General features: G+C 40.8%; 2 protein-coding genes across 18 annotated transcripts in view; one reads left to right on the forward strand and one right to left on the reverse strand.

Annotated features, from left to right (window-relative positions):
* Abi3bp (ABI family member 3 binding protein) overlaps positions 1–24,651 on the forward strand; it is a 213,545-nt gene that overhangs the window by 180,805 nt on the left and 8,089 nt on the right. For all 17 annotated transcript variants that reach the window (XM_087900842.1, XM_087900875.1, XM_087900880.1 and 14 more), the window contains 8 exons: positions 1,806–1,871; positions 4,569–4,643; positions 11,267–11,341; positions 12,687–12,806; positions 15,773–15,901; positions 16,448–16,516; positions 19,655–19,864; positions 20,999–21,107. In XM_087900842.1, the coding sequence (XP_087756968.1) occupies positions 1,806–1,871; positions 4,569–4,643; positions 11,267–11,341; positions 12,687–12,806; positions 15,773–15,901; positions 16,448–16,516; positions 19,655–19,864; positions 20,999–21,107 (853 nt within the window). The remainder of the gene's footprint in view (positions 1–1,805; positions 1,872–4,568; positions 4,644–11,266; positions 11,342–12,686; positions 12,807–15,772; positions 15,902–16,447; positions 16,517–19,654; positions 19,865–20,998; positions 21,108–24,651) is intronic.
* Positions 6,679–24,651, reverse strand: part of LOC146895641 (golgin subfamily B member 1-like) — a 53,946-nt gene continuing 35,973 nt past the window's right edge. The window contains exon 5 of the mRNA XM_087900951.1: positions 6,679–7,936. Coding sequence (XP_087757077.1) covers positions 7,901–7,936 — 36 coding nt within the window. The 3' untranslated portion in view covers positions 6,679–7,900. The remainder of the gene's footprint in view (positions 7,937–24,651) is intronic.

The raw sequence follows: 24,651 nt of genomic DNA on the forward strand, positions 1-24,651 counted from the left end.
TCCTTTGTCTTCCTTTTTAGGTTTAAAGTTAGAGCAGGTTTCTCACGGCCACATGCTATTGGATGATGAGCTGTCCAAATACCTCACAACCTAAATTTATATTTTAGTCCGGCTCTTTAAGTTCTTCCTAGTAAACCTGGATCACACAAGTTTTATGCCCCAGTGTCCAGGTAATGATGGCCCTGCTGCTGGACGGCTCTGTGCCCTACTCTGATCTGCTTTTCTGCACGAAGTTTGAAAATCCCTATATTTTCTATGATGCAGAAAGTATGAACCTTGATTCCATTAGTTCTCTTCAGCAGAAGCAATCAAATGTTCAGAGGGATCTACACTAAGAGCAGAAATGGGCTAAAATGACTGCACTTATGTGGTTCTCAAAGAAAATCAAAGGGAACCATTTACAAATCAGTCTGAGACATGTTTGGCTCTGTGAACTACTAATGCTTTATAACAGCGGCTCTTCTGCTCACAACAGTTAGTACCCCGGGAATGGCCCCAGTCAGGCCCCTGAAGATTCCAATCTGCCTGTGTTGTTGGCCTGCTGTGTGGCAAAATCCTGGTCATCAAAACCCTCCCATTGGAAGCGTCTAAGTGAGAGCTGCAGTATAAGCTGTTTCACAGGTGTTATTTTCTAAAGCCTGCCAGGCAAGAGCTTTCTGATTTATGGTTAATAAATATCCACTCAAGATGTGAGCAAAACTATTAAATGAGGTAACAGTTGTATAGTTTACAAGAAAAAAAAATCTGGCTGTAGATAAAGCATCGCCAAGAGACTTGTGGCAGGGATCCACACGCAGTATGCAGTGTACACAGAGCAACAGGCTGTAGACTCCAGGAGAAGCACATACTTCAATACCTTAGGAAGCAAAAATAGAACTGTATCATTTCCTGTATTTGCCTGCAGTGGTATCGACTCAGCGAGGCCTCATTACTTCTCCTTCGTGGGCAGGCCCCACATAACAGGAAGCAGCTTGCTAGTTCTAATGTTCCTTGCTCACTTTTTTTTTTTGACAGGTTGGACATCAGGTGTCATTTTCTTTCACTCCTCTGTATAGCAATCATAAACACTGAAGATTTATTGATTTCAGAGTTCACAAGCAATGACAATTTGATAACAGCCACATGTTACTGTTACTTTTCTTGGCAATCTAATTTTTCCTTTTTCATTTTTTAATCCTTAAGATTGCTTTCTTTGGAAAAGTAATGCTCCAGTACAGTAGTTTCTAATTGAGAAGGGTGGGTGGCTGGATAGATGGATGACTGGGTAGATGAATGGTTGGGGTAGGCGGCTGGCTGGATAGATGAATGGGTGGGTAGACGGAAGGGTGGACAGATGGCTGGCTGGATCAATGATTGGCGGGAGATGGAAGGGTGGGTAGATGGGAGGGTGGACAGATGGCTGGCTGGCTGGATAGATGGCTGACTGGATAGATGGAAGGGTGGCTGGCTGGCTGACTGGGTAGGTAGATGGCTGGGCAGATGAATGGCTAGGTTATATATTTATCATTTTAAGGAACTATCTGATAAAATTAATATCTTTGGAAAGCATGGACTAAATGACTGATTCTTAATATTACAAATGACCTACCTCATTCTCTGCATACCTTTGCTTTTTAGCCATGAGTATTTTCACATGTTTCATGTCTCTTTCGCATGAAGTAGGCAGTGAATAACAGTGATTTCAGCAGAATGTTCTTTCAACCTCTATGTGAAGTGTACTGATTATTGGTCCCTAGGCTAACAAAGATCAGTGGGTTGGTCTTTGGACACTAGCTGTTGAGTATTAAGTATATCTTCCATTTCAGCACCACACAGATTGCACACGACTCCTGTGAGACCCAGAATACCTGACAGACCACATGCCAGGCCAGGTAAGAGAGTTTTACTTTCTTTGTTGACCTACATGGTCACAGGCTGGGGGAGCTCCAGAGAAGAGCCAAAATAGCCAGACTTCTCAAAGATGAAAGATCGGGAGAGGAGGGATACGGGACAATGTACCCTTCAGCTGAAATCAAGGGAACACAGAAACTCTGATCCTTGTGGATAATTGAGGGGGTTAATTTATTGAAGAAATTAAACTTAAAGGTTTTCATGGATGTTTAGATTCAGAGGCCTCTATGAAACTTAACAAATATGAAAATATTTTAATGATGTTTATTCATATGTCTCATACATCTTTAAATTTTTCATGACAATTTTCAAATGTTTTTTTTTTTTTTGCCTCGGGAAATAAATGGCCTCATTCTAGTAAGAGAGTGCTTTAGTTTCAAAAAGAATGTTTTCCTTGATACCTTCTGTCATCAAAAGAAGCATTTCTCATCACAAAAGAATAAAAGACATGGTTTATTCTGGAGCCAAAATTATGAGTGACCTGACCTGAGACTATACATTCTGGTCTTCCCAAACCGTGTTCCAATGATGAGATGGTTTCATGAAGTTTTTATAGTAACAGAACAAAGAAAGCTATAGATGAGGACATTTTAAAGACAAATTGGTAGAAACATTTGAGAGGCAGAGCACAAGAAGATGGGGAAAGTCTCTTACAAGCCTCAGATGATACCCGATAACAACATTCTTAGCCTTGGATTTGGTGGAAGCTGGTGGTCTTCTTAGCTAATACACTCCTAAGGGTTTATCTGTTAATTACAGGATGCCCACGAGGTGGGCAAGGAATAACTATGGGGGGGGCTATTAGTAGCCCCAAATGAATAATAGTTAAGCTCTGGACCTGCAACATTCTAACCTCTCCACATGGATGCAGTCTAATCAAGCAGCCGTTGCTGAAACAGGTTGCTTCAAGAAATTCTGACTCACACTTCAAAGGATAAAGCTATTTATAAACAACAAAAAGCATAGCTCTGTATTGAGAGACACCTCATACTTACCAAATCAGTGAAAGGTCATAGCTCTACCCTTCTTAGGATTTAAGGAATGACTAATTTTCATTGTAAGTGATTCTTGTGCTGAGGTACAGCATCTTAGCACCAGCAAAAACTTTTCTGGTGTTTTCCTGTCCTTTTCTGTTGTGATTCTAAGTACTCTTAAAGTGCTAAAGGAGGAAAGTCATTCACAAAGGTGTGGTCTCTGTGAATGTATCTCTAAGTCAGTGAGGGAAAGGAGGCAATGTTTTTATATTCTTTGAATATTATACATGTAATATCCAGTTATACACAATATATGTGTATATATGCATAGATACTATATAAATATATGTGCATATATAATATTTAAGTGTATATGTGATGTATATTAGATGTATACACACGCGGCGAATTGAGTGAAGTCATCTAAGGGTTCAGGAATGCTTTCTTTTCTTTGACACTAACTTAAAGAATAAAAAGGCAGGAAAGCAAGGCTTCATCACTCAGTCAGATCTTGTTGACAGCAGAAACACAAAGACAACCAAGTACACAGAGGCAGAGTCCCCAAATGGGAAAGGAACTCAGAGCTGGAATATGAGGAGGGGGTTGTGTGCGATTGGAATGAGTTCCTTTGTTTCTTGGGAACTGATTGGTTTGTGCTATTCCAGAGTGTTGGATAATCTGGACAAAGAAAGGAAAGTAGATTGTGTCTCTCTACATTAGTACACCCCAGCAGTCCCTTAGTGTGTGTGGGGTGGGGGTGTTAAACTCACACTAACTGTTTCTCTTGGGGAGGGAGAACAGGAAGTTAGCAATATTAAATGTTAATGAGAAAAACATATTAATCTACCTAGAACTTTTGTTCTCTGCCTGTCTGTTGGGGATCCACTTGACTCCTAGTTCTTCATAGAGAACCATTTTTGTCTATAATCTCTAACTCCTAGAGGTGATTAGGTAGAAAAATCTATAAAAAAAAAAGAAGGGATTTTCATGTGTCTTTGTGCTACAAACATTGACGAGTGCTTAATATATGACTGATTAAACATTTCTGTAAAACAAATAGTAATGGTTGGCAATGGCTGAGTGCTTACGATGTGATCCATGAGTTATGTTTGTGGAAACTGAGGTGCTGAGGGGAATCAGAAGAGAATGAAGAGACAGGCAATCTGGAAAGAGGATGGCATGGCAGTATCATGGCTCAGTGTTCAACAGCAGATGTATACAAGGACTGTTGAAGTTAGACAGTACCCAGAGACTTCTACAAAGACACCACTAATTCATGAGTTATGAATGGTGTCCTTGATGTTAAACTCATTTCAAGTCTCAATTTTTCACTAGATGTAATGTAATCCTGATCTTCCTTCAGTTCTATTTTGGACTGTGCCTGCTGTCACATACAGGAAGCAAGGGAAAATATCTCCCACTCAGAATTAGAAATTCCCTTGCTACTTACTCTTTTCAAGAACAAATATCAGAGCTCAGTGAGCGCCTCAGTACAGACTCAGATTTTCATCCTCGCCTGTGAAAGTTTAGGACTTTCACAAGAGAGCATGGTTTCTATATTCTGGACCATATTTGTGTGTGTGTGAGTTGTCCTTACTTTATCGCCTGGTTAAATGACTCAGTTTTCTGAGAAGTTTTGTTTTCCTTGACTGCAGACATTTAGTAAGGAAATGTCTAACGTGTTTAATCCTCATTTTGTTATAGTTCTGAACAAAACAACCACAAGACCTGGCAAACCCAAACCCAAAGTGATACCTCATGGAAACGGAGTGGGAACAGGTAATAATCACAGATGCGTTTTTTTTTTGTTGCATCAAAACTAAATGCTGTCTGTGGTAGTTTGAAAGAAAATAGCCTTCCAAAGGAATGGCACTATTAGGAGGTATAGCCTTGTTGGAGTAGGTGTGGTCTTGTTGGAGGAAGTGGGTCACTGTGGAGGCAGGCTTTGAAGTCTTATATATATGCTCAAGCCATGCCCTGTGAGACAGAGCACTTCCTGTTGCTTATGGGATCAAGAGGCAAGAACTCTCGGCTCCTTCTCCAGCACCATGTCTGCCTGCATGTTGCCTTGCTTCCCACCATGATGACAATGGGCTAAACCTCAGAACTGTGAGCCACCACAATTAAATGTTTTCCTTTATAAGAGTTGTCATGGTCATGGTGTCTCTTCACAGCAATAGAAACCCCAACTAACACTGTCCATCTCATAAAATTTTGTTGAATTCATACATTTCTTTTGCATAAGTTTTGGAAAATATTCATAAAATTTAAAGTTTTAACTCATTTCAAAATCAATTTCAAATATCCCTTAAAATGCTGAAAAAGAATTTTCCAACTTTTCTAAACCTAGTCTACTGTTAGCTACCACATATAGTTTTATTTCTCAAAAATAACTCCAATTAGATATTAGTTACAGAATGAAAATAGAAAAAAATCATTGTTTTCAAACCACTTCCTATACACAGATCAGTCTGTGAAATGACCTGGTATCCCTCCTATACTCTCCCATGGGGCCATCACAGCTTTCTAAAAGGCCTTTATCTGCTAGAAGTCTGCAATATGGAATTTAAGAGGAAGTAGACTTAATTCAAAACAATAACAACTGGTGACTGTGGCTGTAGTCCTTCTAAAGCTTATAAACCACTTTGATCAAATGGCCCAGCCCTAACTTCTTAGAGCTGTGTGGACAGATCTAATAAAAATTTAAATACCCAACTTATTTATTTCATGGGCAAATGGAATTGCATTGTTCCCTTGAGATATTTTTAATAATAAAAATCATGTACAAATGCATGAAAATTAGATGAATTTAATACATATATGTTACATTTAATCAGCTCCCGGTAAGAAAGAGATATAATGCTTGATGTTAGTCTAAAAGTCATTTAGATTTATTTAGTTGAGTATTGTGGTATCTGAAATTCTGGAAATTTTTTTTTGGTCATTTATTTTCAGGCCAAATGAAAGAGGCCAGTCTGTGAATTTCTGAGATACCCAGTTACCTATTTGTGCTGAACGATTTCATTCATTCTTCCTACCTGAAGTTTTGGCAGTGCAGAATTTCCCAGATTGGCATAGACTGACTCTAACAAGAGCTATCCTTACTCAGATCCTCTTGGGAGGAATTTAAGTATACATATTTAATATTCAAATAATTCCTTGGAGGTTGCATAAGTAAAAATAGAAATTAGGTTTAGGCAGAGAAAATAAGCAATGACAAAAAATAAAAGTTGCTATGGTTCTAATTAGAGCACTCTTGACCGCCAGTATAATCAAACATGATTCTTTCTAGGACAATGGGAGTCATCAAATGAGGGCAATAGCCTTATTATACCTTAACTTAGCAACAGTATGAATTTTTTCAAGACCCATTTTTGAACCAATTATCTGTCATTATCAGCTTACATCCATTAATCATCTTTGTAATATCTTGTTCAAAATAGTTTGGGACAGACAAGAGCTTCTGTAATGTTACTCATGGGAGAAAGTGGCCACTGAACACTGGCAGAGCAATTGGGTTGCCTTCTCCCCATTCCTTGTTTCTCTCACAGCGTCCAAACAAAGTTTCTGTGCCGTTCTGTGTTGTCAGTCTATTGAGGCCTTCCGTGGAGGATCATTGTGTTGTTTATTTCTCAGGTGGGAAGGTCAGCAGACAGCACCCAGCCACCCTCACCTTTGGGGGTCAGTCTTAGCTGGACGCTGCCTTGAATAGCTCTGAATTTTTTTTTAACACCGCTGTAGATTCTTGCTTTGCATTGTATGAGTTGATTTTTCTTTATTTTAAAGTTAGAAAGTAGCCTACAGTGACTGAGAATTTTTGTATTACATTTATTTATTTGTGCGCATGTGGGCTGGCATTGTGGGCCTTTATCCATTAAGCCTTCTTGCTAACCCAAGCCTTCTTGCTCATAACTTGGATGGATCATTTTCCCGCTATTCTGCTGTTTTGTGATTCCACACATAGACATAACAGTTTAGTTGAGGTGTCCTACACATTAGAAATTTCCAAATCGAGACATTGTGAGAAACAGTGGAGTTTACTGCCTGACTCTAGAGAAGAAACTTGTGGGTCCAGGGAGTCTGACTTCTCTTGGAAGATGACAGCTGCTGGGCCGGTTTGTCATCAGACCATCACTTCTGAAGACTCCTTGCATGCCAGGAAGAGTATAATTGTGACACTTCTCAGAGCATGTGAGCTGGCAGACTGTCACACAGCTGAGAATCAGGCTCTTCTGTCTCTAACCTAATGGGGAAACCACATGTTACTGCCCCCACAAGGAGACTGCCTCACTGGGAGCTCAGACTCCTCAGGGTGAGGTATGTGTTTTTCTAGACTGTGGCTAAATCTTCCAGGCAACTGGCTCGGGATTTAGCTAGGAGCTAAAATTTGGAGCACAGAGAACAATCCTACATAAATATCACCCCTTTTTGTCACAGGAGGTAGAGTCTCCGATTCACTGAGTATTGATTTCCATTGATACAGTCGGAAATCAACAAGTTTGTTTGCAAAGCTTTTGTTACTATGGTTAGAAATATCCAAAATCATTATTTCATCTTGGACAAGAGCTCACTAAGTGATGAATTACGTAAATCCGCAGCCTTCTGGAAAACTCCCATATGGCAGTGGTGGGCCATACTGAGGTTCCAGTCTAGGTGCCTTCAGAGCCAACTGGCCTTTAAGCATTTATGTCAATTAATCCTGTTTGGGAGAAAAGAATTCAGCTCACAGCCTGGGCTAGATTGCCTGATGGGTACTCTCTGTACGATCCATTCTCTACAGTGTCCCTCATAATGGTTTTTTCTTTAACTTTTCTCCTCATTCAGTGTCTGTGCTGCCTTCAATGTTAAATTGCCCTCTCTGATTCAGGCCAGCACTAGTTCACTTGTTTACCAGAGTCTGGGGCTTCATTGTCTGTCTCCAACTCTTTTCACTGAGCCAAAAGTTACTGTTTGCAGGGCCTTTTCCAGTGCTTCCAGATACTACTATGGTTTATCTTTTCTCAAGGGCTGCTGTGCTGTTGATTTGTGATTTATATCTAGAGATCATAACGGCATGCTGTCTCTGTCTCCATCTGTGTAGAAAGCAATTGGAAGACTTTTCGTTTCCTCTAATTATTCTTTCTTTCTTTCCCTCCCCTCTTCTCACCTTCCCTCTTGCTGACCCATGTCCCTCCCTCCCTCTTCTCCTTAATCTCCAACTCACTTTAGCCTTCAGGCGCTTACTTGTACTCATTCTGGGCTCAGCGGATCTGCATTTGCCCTATAGGAACTGCTGAAAGCATGCAACTATTTTCTGTGAGTGACACACAATGACATGGTTATAGGAGAGATGCTTTCCTGCCAAGGTCAATAACTCTCATATAGGGAGGCACTTCAGCCATTTCAGGAGATGAAGATTATAGGACTATAGTCACTTAGCATCATTGTGAGGAGTACAAGGAAGAAGGAGTCAAAAGGAGGACCTGGTGTTTGAGAAAGAGGCTTTGGTGTTGAGAGCATGTGATTCTGGGTCCCAGCATTTCCTAGCTGTGGGACCTTGAGCAGCTTGTTTAATCCAGCTTTCGACTTCCTCATTTGTGGGTCCTAGAAGCTATATCCCACAGAGACTTTGTAAAGCTCAAATCAAGTATTAAATACACAGAGTGCTTAGACAGTATTAGAAATGAATATGTTGTATTTGAGAACAAATATCTTCAAAGATATTTGAAGAAGGGCTTATAAAAATCAACTCAAAGAACACCAGCCTATTGGCATTCTAGGGTATATGTGGTGTGGTGTGGTGTGATATGTGTGTGTGTGTGTGTGTTGTGTGTGCATGATGTGAGGTATGTGTGTGTATGATGTCTGTGTGGTGTGTGATGTATGTATGGGGTGTGTATGTGTGTGTGTGTATATATGTGTGTGTGTGATGCAGTATGTGTGGTGTGTGTGACATGTGCATGTGGTGTGCATATGGGGTGTGTGTGTGTGTGCGTGTGTGTGTGTGTGTGTTACCTTTGAGAAATAACGGTAAATCAAAATCAGTCACCAAATCAGGTCATCTTATTGGCACAGTGTAAATATTTTTTATGCCTGAATATCATTTACAGAATAATCAATCACATGATCCATTTCCCCGGTTTCAGGGAACCAAGAATACCAGGTCACAGGGACAGCTTTTTTAGAAAGAATTTTCAAAGTCTTCCACATTCCTCCAAATGTCAACAGGGTTAGGTTCTTTATAGCAACAACTGTACTCTATGGTATCAACTTCTGTATTAGTTGCTTTTAGTTTCTGTGCTAAAACACCATGACCAAAAGCAAATTAAGAAAATGTTTATTTGTTCTTATAGTTCTAGAGGGTTGAATTCCATAAAGGATGGAGCCACAGAGACAGGAGAAGGAAGCTGAGAGATCACATCTTAACCACACACAGGAAACACAGACCACGGGAAGTAGGGCAAGGCTATAAACTCTCAAAGCTCACCCTCCCCAAGTGATGTTCTTCTTTCATCAAAGTTCGACTACTTAAAGGTTCCATAACCTCCCCCAACATCACCAGCAATAGGGGACCAAGTTTTCAAATACATGAGCCAATGGGGCGACATTCTCATTCAAACTACAACAAACAAAACTTTTATATTTGATTAGTATATCTGCCTACACACTTAAATGTGTTTAAAATCATCTTACTTTTTCTGGGTCATAACTATAAAACCAGAGTTGTTGGCATTTAGTTACTGAATTGTCATGGTGTCATTGTTAATGTACTAAGTGGTTATTAAATAAGTTTTCTCATCTTTAATATGCAAACTACAGTTAGGCCATTAGCGTATGGATTCTTCTTTAGGATGATCATTTCTGAAGTTATATTTCCTACTTAGATTCTAAAAGCTGTTTCTGTTCTTTCTTAATAAACACTATCAGCGCCAGGCATGGAGACACAAGCCTTTAATGCCTGCACTCAGGAGCAGGGGCAAGTGAATGTCTATGAGTTTGAGATCAGCACAGTCTACATAGTGAGTTCTAGGCCAGCTAAGGCTGTCTGGTGAAACCCTGTCTCAAAGGAAAAAATTATGAGACATGTTAAGGAAGATTATTTTGTAATACAGTCACAGAAGAGGGGAAAGAAACACTGTAAGAGCCAGAGGAACTAGATGTTCGCTGTGAACTTATACCTCCTAGAAATAGCAGGAAAGCTGTACCCATGAAGTCTCATCACCATGACTGCCTAAACCAGACCTGAGCAAGAGTGCCACCAACAGACATGCCAGCATGGAAGGGGGAAATCTCAGCAGGCCCCCAACCCTAGACAAAGAACTACAAGCAACTAAGAAATATTAAAAAGAGAGAAATAGTCTTCCTCAGGGAAAAGCTTCTCCCTAATTGATTATCTAGTACCAGTTGTCAGTCATGCCTGAAATTATCCATACAAGTAACAGTAGATTGGGCAGGTGGTATCGGTATATTTAGGAATATATCTATATATCCCTATATAAATATGCATACACATATATTTATGAGTGTGTGTGTGTTGTGTATGTGTGTATAACAACAATTCAAGAAAAAAGAGACCAGAGGCCATGAACTGGAAAGAGATCAAAGTAGGGACAGAGTACATGTAGGGGGAGAAATGAAAAATAATATATGTTAATACCAAACAATAAAACAAAATTGTATAAAGAAAGCAAACATTATTAAAAATAAGAATAATATTACAAATCTACATTGAGACATACTGATTATCTGCATCCTAGGGAAGCTGTCCAAAACCTATCCCAGGTTAATGGCCAGATAACCACCATGTTTAAGGGAGACAGAAGAAGAAAATATCACACAATGCAAAGTCGAATTGGTTTTTTCCAAACAACAAGTTGGGGTTCTAGGCCACTCAGGACTATTTTATAAATGCCAAAGGTAAAGATCCAGTTTATAGCCTCAGCAGTCTAATTGGCAAGGCCGGCACAGGGGTATTTTTTAAGCCAGTTCAATAAGTATAAACCCAACCACACTGGATTCTGAGGTTTCTTTATGAGCATTGGTGAGTTGGGAAATTACCTTTTTAACCACAAAATGTACCCATAAAAACTGGCAGGAGGTGACAATTCACTCCTGGTAAAAATCTGTCTGGTGAAGCAATACCTCCCAGGCAGCCAGCGCAGGATGAATGCCATGGAAAATTATGACAAAACCAAAACCCACAGCCGAGTGCCAGCTCTTGAGAGAAAAGTACAACTCACGAATGTAGGATTTTTAGTATTTTTATGTCTGGGTAATAGAAGACAATTAAAATGGGCAGAAATGCATTGGTGTTTATGTAAGAGGTGCACACTTCTCTGACAGCTCCACCGAGTGTCCATGACAAAGAATGTTTAGCAAATTTTTACCATACAGTTATTCCTATTAATTGTCTCTGCTCCTAGGAACCAAGCAAGCACCTAAGCCGTCAAGTACTGGAAGAAATATGTCAGTGGACTCACATGCCACGAAAAAAACAGGTAAGGAGTGATGTGGCCCCTCCGGCCCCTCAGCTCTGAAGTCGGCACAGTGATAGCAATGGTGGATGATGAACAACACCTGCATGGCTCTGTGTGTGAGAATCAAATTAGCAGAAGATGCAAGCTGCTAGAGAAACATTCCAAAAGACCATCTTTGGGAAAAGAAAGTGCAAATTCCACTCTTTCCAAACCCTTTGGGGGATACTAATTCAGCGGTTGCTTCCTGTATTATCCTGAAGAGACACCATGGACAGGTGGTACAGAGCCGCTGAGTTTCAGATTGTTTTTTCAAGTTTTTCTCTTATGTGATTTATTTATATTTTGGCTTGAAATGATGTTCGTTCCTATTTTAAGAGTATGTTATATGTAATAGCCATATGACTCTCATACTCCAGTCTCTCTGTTATTTAAAGGGTTGCCAGAGAGCTGCTCTCAGGTGTCAGTGTTTATATTGCCCTCCTCACCCGAGCAAGCTCATGGGCAGGCTTCCTCCCCATCTCCTATCTTTCTCTAGCTCTTTCTTCTTCGTCTCTTCTCCTGGTAGCCTTGAAAATACTTAAAGCAAAAAGTATTTTTCTGGGTGGAGAATTCTTCTTGGTTATTTTTAAGTCAACATAAATTCTACAAAGAAAGAAACACATTTTTTTCAACTATAACAGGCTAACATTTGAGATAAGGTGAGCTGCTTCAGACATGTTTAGCTTCTCCAAGCGCTCTGCAAAGTCGACTTCATTGCACAAACTATAAAAAGCATGTTACTTTCCTCTCCTTTGCCAATTAGGATATTGTATAAAACTGTACAGTTTCTTGAGATGGTAGCCCTGTAGAAAACTTGTGGGTGGGAGAGCAAAGTGACTGGTAAAATTGGCTCCTAGTCATGTCCCCTAGCGAGGAATCCCTGTGTAGTGCATCAATCCGGCTGCTTCACAGTGGCCCTGCTCTCCAGTCACCAGATGCCCATTCCTGCCATGATTGCTACCTTTGAAAATTTCCAGCGTTGTTCAGTTATAATTATATTAGAGTTAGGGGTAGTGTGAACCTCCCACAAAAAAAATGAAAATTATATATGTGCTCAACAATTCAAAGTCAAATTGGTAGACAGAATTGTAGGCACACAACTAAAGATGATTGGAAATGGCCAAGTTCATCAATACTTCTGGTTTATTGTTTAGAGAACAAACAATAAGTTTAGAGAAATCCCACTATGTATTGCTCATAGGCGGTTTTTTATAAACTATAAAAGGCTCTTACCATCCACCTGCTACTTATATAAGCTTCTTCAAAACTGATTTTTTTGAAATAAACACTGACTTTATAATATAATATCTCTTATAATATCTCTTAGCCACAATTCCAGGAACTCGTCGTCCATTCATACCACCTAGACCTGTGCCCCCTAGACCTATAGCTCCACAGAGAAAACCTTTACCACCGAATAATGTCACCGGAAAGCCAGGAAGTGCAGGTATGTCCATCGCCTATCTTCCCTCTCTCTCCATGACTGCATATTATTGGCCACCCCGACCCTTCTTGGGATGCTGGTTTAGGCAGTAGGCAAGCCACTGGCATGTGTAATAAGACATGTGCTGATAACTACAGCTTTGAGGATTAACATACTGACTCTGAGTGGGTAAAGAAACCATTCCTCCATATCTAGACCAGTTTGCTTCTATGATACCTACATGCTTGGAGCCTAGAGAGAAGCTGACTTGGCTTTCAACGGCTTCAGAGTAGAAATAGGAGATGTGTCGGGTGGTGGTGGCACATGCCTTTAATCCCAGCACTCGGGAGGCAGAGGCAGGTGGATCCCTGTGAATTCAAGGCCTGCCTGGTCTACAAGAACTAGTTCCAGGAAAGGAACCAAAAGCTACAGAGAAACCCTTTCCCAAAAAACCAAAAAGAAAAAAAGGAAAAGAAGAAGAAGAGAGAGATACTGAACATGGCCAACCCTCAGAGAGAGTGGAAATAATGTCCCATCACTGGCTTTGCCTTCATGTCATTGCGAGGGTTACCGTGTCCGGGGGAGGACTCTGAGCAGACAAGCCGTTTACTTCCATGTCTAGGTTCACACTGTCATAGAATGGTCCCACCAGACCTGGCTATGCCACTTCACCCCTCCTCCAGCTTCACAAAGAAGTCTTAGCATCGCCACTATGCCCTCTGTGGCCCTCAGTACACATCTCTGACACAACAAAAAACAAACGACTTTGTAGCTATTTGTGTTCTTATCTTCCTCACATAGCTTGTGATTGTGTAATAACAGTCCTTAGTGTTTTCTCTCTGAAATTCTAGAGCCTCGTTGAGTGCTTAGAATATGGAGGGAATTTGATAGCAATAACTAAACGAATACATGAAGGAAATGAAGAGCCAGTAAAAATTGCTCTAGATCAAAACAAAGCTTGACCTTACTCCTGCTTAGGGACTCTGCTAGCAAACTGTGAGTTCCTTGTTGTTCTTCCTTTTCCATAGCTCAGCTTCCTAAATACCTGGTAGGTGGACACTGGATAAAAGTGTTAAGGACGGCTGGGGAAGATGAAAGTGCGGAGGGTTTGTGTGACAGGAGCTGTGTCACTCCTTTTAGCAAGATAAAAAACAGGCGTGCTAATGACATGTATGATGTTTCATGATTCTGGGTCAGTGGGTTGCAACCCCTTTGGGGGTTGAATGAACCTTCACAGGGTCGCATATCAGATATCCTGCGTGTCAAATATTTGTTACAATTCAAAATAGCATCAAAATTACAGTTATGAAGTAGCAAGGAAAATAATTGTATGGTTGGGGGTCACCACAACGTGAGGCACTGTATTAAAGGGCCGTAGCATGAGCAAGATTGAGAACCACCGCTCTAGGTTGCTATGTGTAAGGGAGGATTCAGGCCCTAACTTGTGGTTTGTGTCTTTCTGGGTCAAAGTCCTGTGAATGCCACATGAGGAGACCGGGTTTTTCTCATTCCCTGTAATGTGAAGCAGCTGTGGCATGAGTGGCACTTGCTTTCATGTCCCACTGATGAGCCACTGTGATGCCAGCATGTGCCATGAGAATCCAGGGGACCACCCCTGCAGGAGTTCCCCGGGTGAGGCTGTGTTGTTCACTGGTCTTGGATTTGGGCTTATGGTAGCCTGTTCTCTGTCAGAAAGTATAGCTTTGGCACAGGCCTTCTGCCCCTGAGCCTGAGGAGGAGCCACAAGCACCTCCTATTTCTAGGAGTAGCTTAGGTCACTGCTGTCCATGCTCCATTATCCACCTCTGAGAGAAAATGACTCCACTTCAAAGCCTAGCAAACTAGCAATTATATTGGTACAGTTCTAGTGATTCAGGAATCCACTGGATGTCTGGGTGTACTCTGAGTGTCTCTCACAAATGCTTATGAACAGTCTTGGCTCCCACGTGGCATCTACCAATTGTTGCCTATCTCTAAATCTACGGAGACCTCCAAGTCCCTCTTTTCTTGCCAGGGTGAAAATGTTGCTGACATTTCCTGCTGACTCTCTCAGCTCTGGAAAGCACTTCTCTTGGTTTTGCTTGCCATTTTATTGTGGCCCACTACCTGTAGGACCAATGGCTTGAGTTCGGAGTGGGTAGCAGAGCTCCATCTACGTGACTCAGTCACACTGAACCAAATCCTTAAGTCCAGTTACTACCCCTTGACTAGTAGTCTGAGCAGGACTTCTTTTCCTAGGAGGAATATAAAACCCACTCTATACTATGCTTACTTACTGTACTACACACTCAGTCTTGCTTGGACCTTGAATCTAGATTTAGAGACTGATAAGTAACTTTAGCAAAAAGGAGTTGAACATAGCAACTCAGAGGAGCACTGTTCTGGCCACTAGGCCAGATCGCAGATGGCCCTGGGGATCATTCTCTTCCTAGTCTGCTCATCTTCCATGTCTGCCAGGTCATTCCTAAGCAAGGCCATCCCATCTCTCTCACAGCTGACCAAATGGCTAAGATGGAAGTCTCATCCTTCCTTTTTGTCACTTCCCTATTGGAAATCTTTTCATGGTCCATTTCCCTTAAAATAGCATCCCCAGCAATGATACTCAAGTTTGTCCATGGTCTGCCCTTTCTTGGCCCTCCACACGTAGGCTGGAACTGGGCCTTCTCTTCCCTCAGCTGTCATACTTCCCTGATTCATAGACTTAAGCTCTTGCACGTCTGTGAAGACACGCTTCCCCGGTGCTACCCTCTCCCCATAGACAACCACTCCCTCTCTCTGTCCCCTCGGTGACCTTATGTAGTTCTTTCACAATATCAGTGATGTTTCAATATCCTTGGCTCAGGCATCTATTTCTATCAGGAACCAGGTCTTGTTTTCTCTCCAAGCCTGGCTGATAGTGCCAAACCACATGGTAAGTGCTTAATAAACGCTTATTGATTAAATAACGGGAAATTTGGCGCTGCCCTTACTCCTTTGATTCTGCATTACAGGAATCATTTCCTCGAGTAGAGTGACTTCCCCACCGCTGAAGGCAACACTCAAACCTACCAGAACAGCCGCAGAGAGACCAGAGGCAGAGAAAAAGCATCCAACTACTCCTGCTTCTGAAGAAGAAATTGGTTAGTGTGTTGGTTCTCACTAGACGCTGTGCTGCAAGATGCTCAAACACTTCAAATTAGGGCAAACAAAAGCTCGGGGGTCTCCTATTTCCTGCAATTTTAGGAATATTTGTCTTTTCAATTTTAGAGTAATACTTATTATCAAACTTTTGCTATAGAATATACTTCTTTCCTTGGCAGACATAGAAATGCCAAATTTTGTTTTGTTTTATAAAATGTAGACTATCCAATTACCAATTTAAAAATTAGACTACTAAATTACCTATTACTATGAACTACAGATATTTTAATTTAAAAGTAAGTATTAGCTTATTGTTCTAATTTTTAATCCACTACTGTTACACCCCAGAACATCTTGCTGCAGGAGACAATTAAAGGTCTTTTTATTTAGGATAAAAATGTATTGTAAGACTAGTAACGGAAATCCAACCACAAGCAATGTATCTGGGAGGAATGGTAATTAGTATTTATCTGTACTGCTTTGTCAATGTACTGTGAATTTTTCTTTATCTTTCACTGAATTTTTCATGCTGTTTTCATTCTCAGGCAATACGACTGATTTTAGTTCAAGCCCAACGAAAGAAACCGATAATCTTGGGAAGCCCAGATTCACAGGTATGTCTGGATCTGCATTTTGAGTTTAGGCAGGACTCTTCTGGTAGGTGGGTCAGTCAGGTATTTTTGTGTAAATATTGTAGGAGCTTACTACAATGTGGAGTTTTCATGTTCCTGCAAGTCAACTGGGCAGTAGGTGCAGCAGATTCAGAGAGGCTAGCCTCAGGTCCACTCTGCATACCGGTATTTTGCATACCGGTCAGAGTATGGTCAGAGTAACAGTGACCTAGGAGAAGCCATTTTCACCATAATACCAAGTAAATAGAGGTGATCCAAATAGTCACATTTTGAGATTCTTTTTATGTTATATCTGCACAAGCCCAAACCAAAACATGGGAAAGCATAACTCTTTTCATGGATGCAGAGATTGCTTTAAGATACTGTGGAACTGTTTTCCAAAGCAGTAGTATTGTTTTACATTTCTGACAGTATTGATAAAGGCTCTGGTTTCTCCACCTCCTCACCAGTACTAGGTGCAGAAAAGTTTTAAAATGCCGTTGTCATTTTAACAGGTGCAAAGTGGTATATAATTATGATTTTAATTGACTCTTCTGGCCTACCCTAACAAAATTCCACAGAAATTTCCACTGGTTTATTTTCCTCACAATTCTGAAGGCAAGGATTCTGAGATTGGCCTCTCTTCTTGCCGTGCAAATGGCTTCCTTCTCACATGAGTGGTCACGGGAGCTGTGCACTGTGCCTATGAGTCCCTCTGTCCTAAGAGCCCTGGGCTGACTGGGATAAGGCTTCACGGCTTTCAACCTCATTTAACACCAACTTCTAGTTTACAGTTTTATCCGTGTCTTTCTATATTTAAGCCTACTGAGGGTACAGGTTTAAATTATTTGTGACTATAATAAATTGTCAATTGATTGAGCCTTGCCTTCATTATGTAAGGTGTTTTCTATTTCTGAAGGACATCTTGCTCTGAAATCTAATTTGTTGATATTTACATATCCGGGCATGTTCTCTCTGGACTGCATCGTTTTTCCACCTTTTACTTTGAACCATAATCTAATCTCTTTATAGTTACACTATGCATTTTTTTAGACATTATAGTATTGGGTCTTCCTTTTCTTATACACTCATAGTCTCTGTGTTTTGTTTGTGGTTTATGAACCTTTGAAATTACTAGTGATACCTTTATGGGTGAATGTTCATCTTGTTACTTGCTTTCTATTTACCTAATCTTTGCTTTCTCTTTCTTCTCTTTTGGCCTCCCTTTAGTTTATGATTCTGCTTTATGCGTCCTGTTCCTTACAACTCCTGGTCTTAGTTGTCCTGTGGGGACTGACAGTGTGCTTCTTTAACTTAATGCCATCTGCCATCCAGTGACAAGGAAGAGCCCTACACCAACATTCTTACATTCTGTGGATTCTTCCTTTCCTCCTGACTTTGCACTATTATTGTCAATATCCACTACATGAATTGGTTTTTATTTTGAAAAGTAAATTAACTTTTATACTTGCACTAAAATATTGTATTTAGGCATCCACACTGTTACTAGCATCTTTTGTCATTTTGTGGGGGTTACATTTGTCCTTTTGATGTATTTATTGCCTTTATATATTGTACTTATTGTATATAGATTTTATATTAGTTATAGCCTTCTTTTTCATTTTTTAGACCAAAAGGGAAATTTAGTGGCATTTCAAATGTGTTTTAATAAGTAAAGACTCCCTGAAGATCTGCAAGTAAAACAGTCCCACTAGTCAGCCTTATAGACCAGGTTATAGTAACACCCACCTCTAATCCCAGTAGCCACAATAACACACAGCTTTAATCCCAGTAGCCACAATGACATGCACCTTCAATCCCAGCTGTGCACACCTTCAGTCCCAGCCCTAGAGAGGAATATAAGACAGGGCGAGACAGCTCTCACACACACAGTCTCATTCTGAGGTTCCAGAAGGCAGGATCGCCATTTCAGACTGAGGTTGAGGTAAGAGCCAGTGGCTGGCTGTTTTGCTTTTCGGATCATCAAATTGAACCCCAATTTCTGACCCTGAGTTTTTATTAATAGTGCTTCATATGATTCATATAGTTCTCATTATATTTTTGTTATTAAAGGTTTTTGAGTTTTACCTTTGTAACTTGTGATTTAGAAGTTTGGGACATTTGAGGCCATTATTTCTTAAGATAATTTTGTACTCCTGCAACCCCTCCTCTACCTTAGGAGCTATGTCCATATGAGAACTCTTCAGTTTCCCAAAGCTCACAATGTCCATTGTCCATTATTCCCTGCACCCCACACACTGTTAGTCATGTCCTATGTCTATAAGCCTTCTGTTTGTGGTATCTTGTATATTAGTCTATCTCACGTAATTTACATCCTATACATAGTTTTCATCTCTAGAAATTTGCTTTGAGTCATCTTGATCTTATTTAATGGGTCATTTTTCTATCTGCCTCTTCCTTGAATAATAATTCTGACCTCTGTGTGAGTTTGAAGTTTGTTCCAAAGGACTGATTTTTCTCACTATTAACAAGTTTCCTGTGAATTTTACCTTGCTGGGTGTTGTATATTTCATTTTTAAAATATTCTCGAGTTTTGTTCTGAGGTGCAGTTGGTTTTTAAGAACTGCTTGGTCCTTGTAAGTCTGGCTTTGTTCAGATGGTGATGCTCATTCCTCCTACCTGAGGCTCACTACCTATAAGTTATGAGGTAGGAACTAATTCTGAAGAGACCAAACAATATGTGAAGAGATTAACACCAGGTATATCTATAGAGGATCTCTATCATATACCATAAACCCCAGAGGTAGGAGTTTAGAGTTTTAAGACTAAGTCATTCTCAGCACTATTTTCTTTTCTTTTCTTTCTTTTCTTTTTTTAATTTTTGTTTGTTTTTTTGCTGTGGGGGGGGGGCGGATTCTCTGTAGCTTTGGAGCCTGTCCTGGAACTAGCTCTTGTAGACCAGGCTGGCCTCAAATTCACAGAGATTTGCCTACCTCTGCCTCCTGAGTGCTGGGATTAAAGGTGTGCGCCACCACTGCCCAGCTCCTCAGCACTATTTTCAAGTGTCTGCTCAGAATATGCCACTAAATTCTTCAAACAGATGATCAAATTGACAGTTTGCCTCCTCCATCTCCCTCACAAGTATGCACTGACAGAGTCCTCTCTCCTCCCCACACTTAGGCCCTCATGTGCGGTACATCCCGAAGCCAGACAACAGTCCCTGCTCCATCACTGACTCCGTCAGACGGTTCCCTACAGAGGAAGCCACAGAGGGGAATGCCACCAGCCCACCACAGAACCCACCTACCAACCTCACCGTAGTCACCGTCGAAGGCTGCCCCTCATTTGTCATCTTGGACTGGGAAAAGCCACTAAATGACACCGTCACCGGTAAGACTGTGGCACTAGGATGGGACACTATGGTGGGAAGCTTTGGTAGCATAGTAGTTCCAAACCAGGCCAGCTGTGTCAAGCTGTGGCACAAAAAACACATCTAAGACAGAGCGAAGTTCTGTCAGCCAAAGTGCCATAGGTGGAAAAAGATACTGCATTTGTTATGGGCTCCTAGTTAACTGAGAGCTTTAAAGCTGAATTCCTTCCCTCCCTCTCAGAACTCCCTTCCAATGTTTGAAAATACAGTCTTATGATTTTGCCAAGAAAAAAAATCACACAGCCTAAAGTGTGTAAAGGCTTGACACCTCTGAGAAGATTTTAAATACCATTCTTTTTACCAACCCAGTTTCTAAACTGGCTGAGATCTTCCAAACAGGCTAAAAATTATTTTAACTAGCTTTGGAGAAATTGAAAATAAAATAAAAATAAATCAAAGCTCCCTCACTCCCAGGAAATTTGCGACTTAGCTGAAAAATTTTGATTGTGCTACACGGACCAAATTCCTCTATAAATGGTCATGGAAAATAGGAAACCTAGAGTCAGTTTTGAATTTGTTACAATTTGTGGCACACTTTGATTCTACATAGAGAAGAGGAGAGTCAAACAAGAAGTGGGAAACAGGCTCACATCTGGGATTGCTGGAGGACTCGCTGGTCAGTGGGGTCCCTGTGACCCCTGCTGTAGGCCCAGTGCAGGGAAGAGAAGCACGGACTCAGCAAAGCCATGGCCAGCAGTCTTCACCAGTTATTAGAGCCTCTTCCACTGTGATAAAGCAAGATTAGTTAGTATTTCAATCCCCAAATGCTTTGAGAACTTCTGCCATCTGGTGACCGAAACTTGCTGGAAGATGAGATCATAGTCTTGGGGCTAGAGAACGGCTCAGCTGTTAGGAGCACTTCCTGTTCTTTAAGCGCATAACTTAGATTTCCAGCACCCGTGTTGGGCAGCTCACAGTCACCTGTAACTTAAGCTCCAGGAATCCAAACCCTCTCCTGACTTCACAGGAATCTGCAAGCACATGTACATATTTTTTAAAATAAATTTATTTTTCAAGATCATGTTCCTAGAACTGTAGTCAATTAGGTCAACCAAGACATAACACAAGTGTCTGATATTTTCTTCCATTTTCAGAATATGAAGTTATATCCAGAGAAAATGGGTCATTCAGCGGGAAGAACAAATCCATTCAAATTACCAATCAAACCTTTTCTACAGTAGAAAACTTGAAACCAGATACAAGGTAAGGCCCAGTGCTATTCCAGGTGAATTCTGGGAGTGGCACAAACTTCAGTCACAACAAAGAACAGAATGATACCTTCTCTGTCTTATAGGAGGATCTTGCTTCAATTCTGGGTTCCTTTAATGTGATTTTGAATATATTGTATCACATTTTCAAAATATTCTTGTTGTTAGGAATAAAGGAGTTAATAGGATGTCCTTATAGATTAACAGTATAAATGACAACCTAAAAAATAGGTCATTAGCAAATGTTGATTCTTTTCGTTTGTTTGTTTTTGTTTTTGGAGACAGTGTTTCTCTATGCAACAGTCCTGGCTGTCCTGGAACTCTTTTTGTGGACCAGTCTGGCCTCAAACTCCACAGAGATCCACCTGCCTCTGACTGCCAAGTGCTGGGATTAAAGGTGTGTGCTACCACTGCCTGGCTATGCAAACACTGACTTTTAAATATTAAAATTTAGGAAAAAAGTCTGTGGACTAGAGATAAAGGGAGTGTGCATGGCATAAACTAGACCTGAGGAGCTGACTCTGATGATGGAATGGGGAGAGGAAGGGAAGCAAAGTATTTGACAAAATGCAAATATTTTATTTAAAATAGCTCCCTATTGGCCCAGTGTTGTATTTGTTGCTGCTCTATTACAGTGATGAGATACCACAGCCAAGGCAACTTATAAAAGGGAAGCATTTAATTGAAGCCTTGCTTACAGTTTCAGAGGCTAAGTCCATGATCATCATGCGGGAACCATGACAACGGGCAGGCATGGCACTAGAGCAGTAGCTGGGAGCGTACAACTTAGCAGGATGGAGACAGAAAGAGCAAAAGGCGAGTCTGGCCTCTGGAGTGAGCTTTTGAAACCTCAAAGTCCACCCCAGTGACACACCTCTTCTCACGAGGCCACACCTCTCCCACAAGGCCACATCTCCTAATCCTTTCCAAGCTGGTCACTAAGTAGGGTCCAAACATTCAAATACATGAACACATGGGGGCCATTCTCATTCAAACCACCACACAGAAGCAGCAGCCCTTTGCTTTGGGGACTTCTTACACTGAAAAGAGAATAGATCCTTTGATCAATAGATCCTGGTGATCAGTTGCATATCTTATACTGTTAATACATGAGATCATTCATATTTCAGAATAGTTTTAAGATCTCTTTTTAGTCTAAAACACCAATTCATTTTATTACTGAAAGAAAAATAAGGCCCTGGGACATTTCTGATTAGCTGGAGAGAAGTTCCCGGAAGAGGTTTCCTTTCTCTAGGTTTCCTTTGCTGTGCCCTCTCCATCCTCTTCTGACTATGCTGAGCAGGGGATTGATAGTGACAAGAGAACAAAGCTCTTTTAACTCTGGTAGGAGGGACATTCTTCTCATCGTTTTAGAGAAAAAGAAACAACTAATTAATTGAGGTCAACTATGTATAAGCTTCCGTCCTTTACTGAAAAAAAAGCATTTCTTGCACAAATATCATTTTAAAGTGCCTGTTTTGAGTTGTAAAATGGAAAATGTTTTAACTTTTAATTTTCATAAAAGGCTTAAGTTAGCTAAAATAAGTCTATTTGTCAGTTAAAGCCCAGTGGATCTCGATTTTGTTTTCTTAGCAAGATTGAAAGAAAGGAAGAAACAAAAAACACCTTTTTTCACCGTAATAAATTTTAAGGCAATAATTTAAAAAAGACATAATTTCATTTTACCTTTTTAATATGTTATGCTTACAAAACTTAAGTTTCTATCTTGAGTTGCCTGCTTTTTATCCCATTTAATAGTGTGAGTGGTGCTGTACACTATATTCATGGGAAGGTATCTGCTTTGTACGAGTATGCTGTGTTCCTTTTCTGAATCAAAATGTCCCCACAGCTTCTTATAATGCACCTATTAGTTCGTGATCGAAATGTAGAACAGGTTTTTCAGGCACATTTGAAGCCAAATTTGTTTGACGAATCTTCTCATTTCCATTTAACTAATGTGTAGTGAGTGCTGCAGGGGGCATAAATGGCAAACAATGTGGTGTCTGCCTTTGAGCTCAAGTCTAGCAGGAAGGTTCATTTGTAAGCATTCTACAAAGCATGGGGAGAGTTCTGGAAATGGCCTGTGGGAGTGCAGGTGGAAGCTGGGGGAGGAACACTCGTCAAAGCCTGGGAAAGGGAAAAGGTGAGCGTTGGACTGGGCCTGGAAGGATGCATAGAAAAGCACTACATGGTGATGCTGGTGGGGAAGAGAGCGTGGCAGAGAATATAGCACAGCACATGACAGTGCAGAGAAGCAAACTGGATTACAATTTAGAGTACTGTGTTTTACTATAGCTGTATTATACTACAAGGAAATATGTAAATACTGTATTTTACTATAGCTGTGTTATACTGCAAGGAAATGTGTAAATACTGTATTTTACTATAGCTGTGTTATACTACAAGGAAATGTGTAAACACTGTATTTAGAAGGCTTTCTATTATTTGACTTGACTTTTAAAATCTGGAACCTGAAAAGTATCTAGCACTCAATCTGTGTACACCCCATGGGTGGCGTAAAGGTTAGTGTTGATCAGTGAACCAGAGAGAAAGAAGTAGAGAAGCAGAGACTAAGGATTTACAGACTGGCTTGGGCTAGAAATTCTATTCTAGAAGCTAAGTACATTGGACCACACACTCCTTTCACAGCCAACTGTCCCCCCGTTGGTTCTAAATTACTTCATCATGTGTCAATCTACCATGCAGGAGCTCAATTCTTTACTTTCTCTAAGGGGCCACCCAGCAACAGTTTGCTGATGAGAGGGCTTAACTCCATACCTGGTGTCAAATGTTCCTGTCTCTGGGCTGGTGCCTCATGGCCACAGCCTGCTGTAGCAAGGGACTGTGATCTCAAATGTGCACAGGGATAGGGAGCCATCACTTGAAGTAAGGGAAGCAAAAGAATTCTAGAGATTGAAGACAAATGTTATCTCTTCTTTTGAAGAGAACCTATCCCAATTACTTCCTCAAAAACAAAAAGAATTCTGGGAATATTGATTTCAGTTTAATCAGTGTCACAGTTAATTTTCAATGCTGTGAAGAGAAATGAAGATCAAGGCAACTTGCAGAAGAACAACTTTATTGGGGGCTTACTTACAGTTTCAGAGGGCTAGAGTCCATGACCATCATAGCAAGGGGCATGGTAGTGGGCAAGCAGACATGGTGCTGGAGCAGTAGCTAAGAGCTGACATCTTTCTCCAGAAGTAGGAGGTAAATGGGAATACCAGGAGTCTTTTGAAACTTCAAAACCCAACGCCAGTGACACACTTCCTCCAACAAGGTGACACTCCCTAATCCTTCCCAAAAAAGTTCCATCAACTAAGGACAGAAAATTTATTTTAGGGTTTACTATTGCTGTGAAGAGACACCATGACCGTGGCAACTCTTACAAAGGGAACATTTCATTGTGGTGGCTTGCTTACAGTTCAGAGGTTTGGTCCATCATGGCAGAGAGCATGGTGGCATATAGGCAGGCACAGTGCTGGAGAAACAGTTTAGTGTCCTACATCTTGCAGGCAGCAGGACGTCTACTGACCATC

The sequence above is a fragment of the Myodes glareolus genome, chromosome 2, assembly GCF_982192425.1.
Source record: "Myodes glareolus chromosome 2, mMyoGla1.1, whole genome shotgun sequence".
NCBI classification, from domain to species: Eukaryota; Metazoa; Chordata; class Mammalia; order Rodentia; family Cricetidae; genus Myodes; species Myodes glareolus.